The sequence below is a fragment of the Psammomys obesus genome, unplaced genomic scaffold (genome assembly GCF_907164565.1).
Source record: "Psammomys obesus unplaced genomic scaffold, mPsaObe1.curated_primary_1811, whole genome shotgun sequence".
Taxonomy (NCBI): Eukaryota; Metazoa; Chordata; class Mammalia; order Rodentia; family Muridae; genus Psammomys; species Psammomys obesus.
Window position 1 is genome coordinate 13731717 of NW_026585895.1, and position 10138 is coordinate 13741854.

The 10138-nt window shown below is 45.2% G+C and overlaps 1 protein-coding gene across 1 annotated transcript in view; it reads right to left on the minus strand.

Moving 5' to 3' along the window:
* Gorasp2 (golgi reassembly stacking protein 2) overlaps window positions 1–9776 on the minus strand; it is a 31260-nt gene extending 21484 nt beyond the window's left edge. Inside the window, exon 1 of the mRNA XM_055600222.1 lies at window positions 9586–9776. Within this exon, the coding sequence (XP_055456197.1) occupies window positions 9586–9648 (63 nt within the window). The 5' untranslated portion in view covers window positions 9649–9776. The remainder of the gene's footprint in view (window positions 1–9585) is intronic.
* Between the last annotated feature and the right edge of the window lie 362 nt (window positions 9777–10138).

Here is a 10138-nt window from a genome sequence, read left to right on the forward strand (position 1 = left end):
AGCTTTACCGGAAGAAAAGGTCTCAAGAACATGACCCCAGAAGCCTACTTCCTTCAGCCAGACCTGACCTCCAACCTTTCACCATAATCCATCATAATGAATTTATCAGTATGCAATCATAGCCCACCGGAGGTGTGCCTAGAATCGCCTTATGTGACAATCAGAATCGAGTAACACATAGCCTACTGCTTCTTCTCTGGGATTAAGACTTCAACGCCACAGGGCTGGAGAGATGCTCAAGTGGTTAAGAACACGGGCTGCTCTTCCAGAGGACCCAGATTCAATTCCCAGCACCTGCATGACAGCTCACAACTGTCTATACCTCCAGTTCCAGGGGATCTGACACCCTCAACAGTCATTTATGTAGGCAGCACAGCAATGCACATAAAAAATAAAAAGGAATTATCAAAACATTTCAACTTCAGTCACTCCACATCTATCTCCCACTCCCAGCTGGGAGAGGGGTATTAGAGGGGAGTCTCACAATATCACAAGTTTGGGTGGAGGTGGGTATTGGGCACTCTTCATGCATGACTTCTCTGCTTTGCAGCTGGTGTATACACAATGGCTACTGCAGAGCAACAGGACAGAGAGCCACAGGTGACTTACAGGTACAGCAGGCTAAGTGGGGAACAACTGTCTTTTTATTATTTTATCACCTTCCTTGTTTATATTTCAAAGTTTATTATTAAAAAAAGTTGTAAATTAAAAAAAAAAAGATCATACACAGAAATTAACTAGACCAAAACACTATGCAATTAGATGAATGTCTATACAGTTGGAGTGACCATTCAGAACAAACGGTCCACACTGGATTGTACGGTTTATTAACAAATATATCAGTGCTTTTATTATTTTACTTTATGTGTATGGCTGTTTTGCCTGGTGCCTGCAGAAGCTTGGATTTGTGAGCCTGTGAACCGCCACATGGGTGATGAAAATCAAACCTGGGTCCTCTGGATGAGCAGCTGTGAGTGTACAGGTGATTCAGCTGGTCTGCCTTTGGGGTCCTAGCAATTGCTTATGTCATCACCTGTTGAGAGCTGCAAGCCAGGCGCACCAGGTGTGTGCAGGATTTAAGGACCCCTACCTCCCCTTTCTCTCTACTCCAGCCTCTCTCTGTTCCCACTCTTTCTCTCCCTTTCCCAGTAACCCTCCTTTATACCAGATCTGTTGTATGGTATAATTCCTCAGGGGGTACCCCATTGCCGCATCATCATCGATCTTAACAGCAGTCAGTGCTCTTAATCTCTGAGCCATCTCTCCAGCCACTAATGTATTTGAATGCTCTTGTCCTCCAACAAAAGTGAAAATCCAGTTAGAACAAGACACGCAGTTGGCTTTATATCTCCATTCATGACTCAGGTTCATGACCTGTTTCCAGCCCTGCCTCCTCTCCTAATATTTGGCTTTTCTTGTTCTCTTTCCTATATGATATACTGTATCTACACGCACATTTGTCATTGTATACACATATACAAATATTGTTGCCTAGGTTCTGCATCAGAACATAGGGGGTTTTTTTTGTCTTTTTCCTTTCTGAGATTATGTGACCTCATTTAATACCACACATTCTAAGTCTATCCACTCTCCTGGAAATTTTATCACTTATTAAGAGCTGAGTAGTATTCCATTTTATACACACACACGTAGACCAAAATCTGATTATCTACTCCTCTGTTGATAAACAAAGTAGGCTGATTGCAATTCTTTGCTATAGTACATAAAGCAGCAGTAAATATGGGGATGCAAACAACGCTATGGTACAATCTGCCGTTTTTTGCCCTGAAGGGAAATAACCGTTGGAGGATGTTTTTGTGCATTGTGCATACAAATGCTGATTTCTGTACCCAGAGATCTGGTTATAGTCTGGATGCTGGCTTTTTCACTTTTATGAAGCATCTCCTCACTCAACATTCTGTAAACACTGTTCTCCATCACCCCGATTGGTCAATAAAGAGCTGAACAACCAATAGCAGGGCAGGAGAGGATAAGGCAGGACTTTCCGATCCCAGTGAGGGGTTCCAGGTGAGGACTGGATGCATCGGAACATGGATGAAGAAGGAACAGCCAGGGTGAAACTAAGATGGCAGGTAATGGGCCACATGGCTGGGAAGTAGGCAGGCCAGAAATGTCAGGTTAGAATTGCTGAGTATCTGCCCAGCTATAATGCCTGAAGCTTTATGTAAGCATAATAGGTCTCTGTCATTATTCGGGAGCTAGAAAGGGCATAGAAAAAAACCCCATGATTTTACAGTTCTATTTTTAACTTTCTGTGAAATCTCCCAACAGATTCCCACAATAACTGTATTAATTTGCAACCCCAACAGTGAATAAAGGTTCCTTTCTCTCCACATCCTCTCCAACATTTGTCAGATTTATTGATGTTGGCCACTCTGGCTGGGGTAGCTTTGACTTGCATATTCTGATGGTTAGACATATTGATAGAGGATTAAACTCAGGTCCTCCTGCTCAGCAACCACTGAGAGGAGCTACCTCCCAGCCCAAATGTATCACAGATTCTTTTTTTTTTAATAAGATAGAGATAAAGTCTCTATGAATGACTGTACCATCATGTCCCCTGGCTCTCAACGTAAGCATGTAAGCATTCTCACTTTTGTACTGACTTAAAAGCAGGAGAGATGCTAAGCAAGGCTATAAAATACCTGAGTGTGGTGGGCCCACCTGTAAGTCCAGTTCTCAGGAGGCTGACGGAGGGAGTTACCACAAACTTGAGGCTGGCCGAGGCTATCTAGTGAGTACCAACCCGGGCTATAAAGTGAGGCCCTGACTAAAAATCAAAACTAAAAAAGGCTAGAAAATAAATTCTATGCATGTGACCCCCGGAGGACTCACTTCAACTGCACACGTGTGTACTTACAGGATCATAACAATGGAAGATTTGCAATTGTGACATAATAAAAATGAAACCTAAATGCTGTGGTTATAAAAAAACATGATTTATAGTAATGATTCTGCAATAGGATAGAAGATGTTAGGCCTCACTCATCAACAAATTCTCCTCTCATGTTCTTCCAAGTAACACAAAGGGAATGTTCTAACACTGATCCTATGATGTAATATGTAATACAAAGCAATTTAAACTGTTATTTATTAAGCCGCAGTAGTATGCCTATTATTCAGAAGGCTGAGACTTTAGCTCATAATTTCCAACACAAATAGACCCTCACCTCAAACAAAGAATCCCACTGCTGAGGACCAAAAAGAATTGGCAGATAATGGCAAAAAGACTTGCCCAACTTTCTGGAAAAGGTCTGGAATGGGAACAAAACCTATCCAAATCCCTTAGCTGGAATATTGATTTAGATGTTTTTCTTGGGGAAGGAGAGCTTGCTGTGACTGGGTAAAATCAGATGAACCTCTCTGTGCTTTCTCTTGGTGTGGAGTGAGGCAGCCGAGCAGGCAGTCTGTGAGGCCGGAACGCATGCAGAACATCAAATGCAGAGCACCGAGACCACCTGGGTTCTTGGGGGCTCCAATGAATGTATACACTCAAAGTGGGCAGAGTACTGAGGAAGAGAACGGTGCTCACCTGTGTTTCAGGAAACAATTTCTTTAAAAATGAAACTTCTTTAAAAGGAACAAGCACCATATATGCACATGCTTTAGGGACAAGAATAAAGGGTCAGGTTTGAACCAAACTTAAACTTTAATTTTTACATTTATTTACTCCATTTATTTTTTATTTTGTGTGTGTAAGAGAAAAAGTGTGCAGTGTGCACACCCAGAATGGGGGTGGAGCTCAGAGGACAACTCCTAGGGACCATTTCCCTCTGATGTCTTGTGGAACCCCGGGACCAAGCTCAGGACGGCAGACCTCTGTGTCAGATCAGGTACCTAGCAAGCCACCTTGTTAGTGCCCTGCAAACTTGTATTTCAAATAGCAGCATATACAAGGCTAGGCACACAGGCAGAAAAGCAGCTACTAGCTGATTGGAAAAACAAAACAAAACAACAAAACACTACTGAAACTGGAACAATCACTGCAACAGCGGATTTCACAAACCAGGCAACAACCTAAGTACAATAACGTAAGTGCTGCCCCAGCACCTTCAGAGTCTTCACCACGGTCCTGAGTATGCCATGGAGCAGCTCACCTCATGCACAGGGTGACCATGGTTTAACAGGACTCACTTGTTTTCAGGTACTTCCATGTCTAAAGTGCGCTGTGGGGCTGGGTAACAGAGGAGGCAGAGGCGCTGCTGTAGCTACGTTCAGAGAGAGACAGGCTGAAGAGGTTCACGGGACTGCTGAGCAAACAGCAGTGTGTGTCCCTGGATGGTCCACTAGAAGGGTCTCTCAGTGTGGCATGTCCACTAGGTGATGTGGTTCCCTATTTTTGAAAATATGTTTCGATGATCTTAAAAGGTGTATACGGGAGGAAGAAAAGAATAAAAGAAAAAATTGAGCACTATTCTTTTTTTCTGGTGTGGAAAACTTATTTGCAATGCCAAAAGGATAACATACAGTCTCTCAGTAAGCACTCTGATCCCAAGTGTCTTTTAAAGAAACAACTCATCTTACTAGATAATCACATTTCCAAAGGCAATATGTGGCCATATTCCAAAGCACACAAACTGAGCTTCCTAAGTATGTACCAGTTCACATTTTTTTTTTTTTTTAAATCAACGAATCAAATGAATACAGTCCTTTTAGTAGACTATTCAGTGCAGTGGTGTCAGTGGCACTGGCCCAGAAGGCAGTGGGACCAGCACTGCACAGAATCCTTACCGAAGCCCCAGGTCACAGAGAGCAGGAGGGCTGGCCAGTGAGGAGCCCAGCAGGCCCAGAGATTAATTTGCTCAAGACTAAGAAAGTTTATGCTCAGTGATACAATGTTTAAAAGTGCCTAAGTTCATGTGTTGTGTTGTGTCCCTGGGGCTTTAGGAAACTGGAATGCTCTGCTTCCTGCATTTGAAGGTAATTTCAAAGGAGATTTATGAATTAAAAACCTTCTTGGTGTTAAACTGACAAGATCAACTGGGAGAGAGGCAGAATCTGCAGGTGGTACCTGTTTATAAAGAACTCTAATTACATTTGGAAACAACATTAATAGCCCAGCTGTTTGCGAGTTTGTAAAAAAAAAAAAGAAAAGTAGCCCCTTGTAACAGGGCCTCTTTTCATCAGTTAGGGAATCATCACTAAAACAGGGCAGCTCCGCCTGAGTTCCGACTAAGTGCAGCCACTCTGCATTCTGAAACTAGCACCCAAATGCTGTGGAGTCTGCAGCCAGGCTTGGGTTAGGCCCCTGATTACAAGGGAGATGCAAAGCATCTCAGTGGCCCCTCCGTCAGCAGGGTACACAACACGTCCCCAAATTGGTGTAAGGGCTGGTTCCAGAATGCCCTCAGGGAGCGGATTTTGAGTTGCGTGCATCTATGAGACTACTCCAAAGATGTGACTTGAAAATAGCTTTGCTGGACTCACTTGATAACAAATGTTAACTCAAAGCAAAAATCTGGCATTCAACATACAGCAACTGCAGGAGGCAATTACAGTAACTTCTAACAAAATCTAGAAGCCCTGACTGACACATTTTCTCCCTTGCATTAGGTTTCAAGGACAGCAATAAAAGTGATACATAGTTCTGCCTGGTGTGGTAGAGCATGCATGTAATCCCAGCACTCTGGGAGGCAGAGGCAGGTGGATCTCTGTGAGTTCCAGGCCAGCCAAGTTTACTAAGTGAGTCCAGGACAGCCAGAGCAGCAGAGACCCTTTCCTGGGGAAGGAAAAAAAAAAAAAAGTGATACATAGTTTTAACCTATTGTTTACATTTTAAAAATAACATTTCTTAAACTCTGTGACACAGTGGCAGGAGAGAACTGACTCCCACAAGCTGTTCTATGAGCTCCATCCAAATGTCACAGTGCTCCCCCCTGCCCCCAACTGGCCTTGACTACTGAACCTCTTACCCTATCTTCCCCAGTTTAAGGTGTGCACCACTGTGCCTGGCCTAGAACTCAACGTGCTATGTGACCAGGCTGAGCTTAAACTCAGAGATTTACCTGCCTCTGCCTCCAGAGTGCTTGGAATAAGGGCATGCACTACCACAGAGTTCACTTTTAAAGATTTGTAAAATTTACTTACTTTTTTCGTGTTTGAGTGTATAGGCCCGTGGGCACCATGGCACACACAGGGTAGTTTGAGAACAACTTTTGGGAGTCAGTTCTCTTTTTCCACTTTTTGGGTCCTAGAAATTGAACTCAGGTTTGTCAAGTTGGGTGGCAAGTGCTTTGACTCACTTAAGTATCTCTCCAACTCCCAGCATCCACTTTTATTTTTAAAGATTAATTTTCTTTTTAATTATGTGTATGTGGGATGGGAGTGGTATGTGCATGTGACAGGCCAGGAGAATCACTGCTACAGCTGGAGTTATAACCATTTGTAAGCCATCCAATTTGATGTGGGGAACTGAATTTGGGGCTTCTCTAAAGCAGTATATGTGATCTTAACCAGTGAGCCATCTCTTCAGCCCCAACAGCCACTTTTAAAAAATAACATTTTGAAAACATTCAGGGTGTTTGAAAAACTTTTCCTTGAAAGCATAGCTTTCTAATTAATGCTTAAGCTCCAAGTTCTTTACCAAGAAATAAAGCTGCTGAATATTTAGGCTGGAAGACTAACACATCTTCGTTTGTTTGTTCTTGTTTTTTGAACAGGGTAACTAAGTGTGGCCTGACACTCATTCTACACTTGAGCTTGGTCTGAACTTTTGGCAATCCTGCCTTACCTTACAGTTGCTGCACTATGGGTGGGGCTGTCCACGCCCTGGTCTAATATATATTTTGCCCACACTCTACTTGATAATGCCAGATCATTCAAAGAGGGCCCAAGTAAAGGACAGGAAAATAAAAAGACAAATGCTCCACCAGTATTTGCTTTAGACAATACAATTATAGGTAACTTTGTTTTATCTTGAAACTTGCATAAATGCGCTCTAAAGAAGAGATAACACAGCAACTTAGGAAAGCAAAAATCTGTATTTACAGAACATTAAAATTCTGTAATTTTGAAAATGTATACTTTAAGTGTAGTTAAGGTACAGGGCAGTGGTGCATTTATTTTATTTTATTTTATTTTTTTGTGGTGCATGTTTTTAATCCCAGTGCTCAGGAGGCAGAGGCAGGCATTATCTCTGTGAGTTCAAGGCCAGCCTAGTCTACAAAGCAAGTCCAGGACCACCAAGGCTATACAGAGAAACCCTGGCTAGGGAAAAAAAAGAAAAAAAAGAAAAAAAAAAAAAAAAAAAGGAAAGAAAGAACTTAAGGTTCTCAACATATCCTTTTAAAAGACCAGAAAACTGTGTTCAACACCAGGAGGTGCTAGCTAACCCCATGCTCCTATGAAGCTCAAGTCAATGATCCTCAAAGTAACTTCACAGTATGTATCATATGAACCCAGTGAGAACACAAAGAAGCAGAGACCTGAGGAAAGCATGGCAGGTGTGGGAAGAGACGCTTCTGTACGCATACAACACACTGGCTGGCCACGAGAAACTCCTGAGGTGGATAGTCACCCCTGGAGCAGGGATAACAAGTTAAATATATGTGATCACAACTGCACTGAACCAGGCAGGAAGGCAGAATACAGAACACCTAAGAGAACAGACAGGAAGACAGAAATACAATACCGCTTAGAGCATTGCTGGATCTGTTTCAGCTTGTCGAAGAGTTGTAAAGCAGAACTGAACAGTAAGCACTGAAAACAGTCTCTCAATGGAGAGTTTACTTTATCATGTGGACTCCTGAAGTAATAGTAAGACAGCAGCAGGTATGGGCATCAGAACAGTGAATGGGGTTTTTGCCACTGACATGTACATGGCTGGTGAACTGGTTATCAAAGAAAATGAAATTAGATCAGTTCAAACTCGTGAGTTTATCTTGGGATTTTCTTGCCGCAGACACACTGGTTCACAAGTTCAGTTTTCTATAGTGTTGTGTCCCTCCATCCGCTTAGACAGTAACAGAGGGAAGGAAGAAAATAGTTCTCTTCCCTCTGAAAGTAGAGGTTAAAAAAGATGAGTGACAGGATTAGGGAAAGGGTTATGAAATCGAAAACACTTGCTCTCATGACATGATCACAGAAGCTCCCTTTGATAAAAACCCTCTCCAGAATAATTTCCTATTTTGCAACATTTGTGCTCCAGATGCAGACTGGTAACTGAGGCCCTAACACTTCTAAAACTCTGGAAAGAGAGCAGCAACATATCTGTACTACTGACTATGTTCGCACAGCACAGAAATCCTTAGAAGCGCACCTATAAAGAAAACATACTCTTCCAGAGGAATGAGGTCATTAAACCGGAGTCCTGTTGACATGAAGATTTGTCTCTTAAGACCCTAAAGGCTTTTTCCCCTACTCATTAACGCTAATGTGGCTTTCTAGGTTTCCCTGGTGTTTATCATTACAAAAAATACTACAGTTCCCTAAGGATTCATGGCCACGGTCTGCCACTCCTGAGAATCAGCTAGTAACAGGATAACATACCTCACAAGAGACAACTCAAAATCAGACCAGATTTAAAACAAATAAATAAGTAAATAAAAAGCACTGCTATTAGTTGTCTTCTGAATCCTGGATGAGGCAGCTCTCTTCCTATTTTCCCTATTAGTGTGGGATTTAGGAGTTTGGTCGGTTGAAGGGAATAGGAAAGTAAAACGGCTTATGGAGAAACACCATGGAAAAACAAACTAACCTACCTAGCAAGAGCTGGGTTTAGAGAAGCTGAGTGGAACGGAGAGGCCACCAGAAAGGATGTGGGTTACTTTAGAATGTTAGCTCATTCAGAACATGAGACCCAGGGCAGAAAATGAAGGTAGCAAGCACACTCTCGGGAAGATTGTCTGGCTTGGGAACCTAGCACCTTTTGACCCTGTACTTTCCCTAAATGGCGAGGCAGACTGAGGCCACTCTGTTCACAGTTCATGTTAAGCACTCACACAGGTGTCACCGCATTCCTGGTTGCACGAGGAAAAGGACCATTCACAAAGAGGATGTGTCTTTGCCCTCTGGTATCTGACGCTAAGTTCCCCTATCAAACCTGGTTATTTTGGAAACGTTCCTCCCCGTGGCTTTTTACTAGACTGACCTAAACCTTAATCTCCCTTTTTCATTTTGGGAACAAGAACGGAAGTTCCTCTCCTCCAGGAAATGTTGAAGAGATCTGGAAGGGTCGGGAGCGACCCGGAACGGAAAAGTCCTATCAAAAATCAAGTAAATTCAAGTCCGGCAGATCTAGTTCGAGGCCATTTGGCCGCCTTTTCCTGCCCAGGTGGCCTTTCCAAACACCCAGGGGGCGCCGAGGGGAAACCGACACCTGCCGTGGCACCCCCGCTTAGCCTGTGGCTCGGCCGGGCACGGGCTCCGGGCCCTCGGGAGGCGGTGTGGCCCCTGCCCTTCCCAACTCCGAGGCTCAGGTCAGGGCGCGGCGAGGCCATGCGGAGGGCCGGGAGCCAGGGTGGCGGGTCCCCGGGCCACGTCGCCGGCAGCCGCGCCCAGGACGCTCCGCGGTCTCGGGCCTGGCCGCCCCGGCGTCCCCCAGGCCTCCGGCCCCGCAGCCCTTACCCGTAAGACGTGGTAGCCCTCCGTGCCGCCGCCCGGGATCTCGACGCTCTGCGAGGAGCCCATGGCGGCGGGCGATCCGTACGGCCCGGACGGCTCAGCGCTGCTCCGCCTCGCGCACCGCCCGCTCCGCGACTCCGCGTAGCACTTGGGACGTGGCACTCGCAGCCGCCCGAGCCGGGCCGCACAGCCCGCCGGGAGATCGTCGCCCGGCAGCCAGGGCCGCAGCGACGCCGCAAACAGCGCCCCCTTCCGGGAGCCGACGAGAACGGCACGGGGCCGGCCGGCGGGCGGCGGGCGGCCGACGGGGAGGAACCTAGGAGGGCGCGCGAGAAAGCGGAAGTACAGCTCTGAGCGCGACGCCGGGCTACGGGGGCCCGGAGCAGACAAGACTCATCTAGGAGCGCTTCGAGCAGTCCCGGCAAAGAGGTTGCTGGGTTGCAGCGCCTCCTGGCGGCCAGAGGCAGAAAAGAAAGGGAACAAATGCCAAACATGCCGGGTTGTTTTAAGCCTTGTTTAATAACTACCTCAGGGTAGTTCGCAGTGGCTTTCTTGG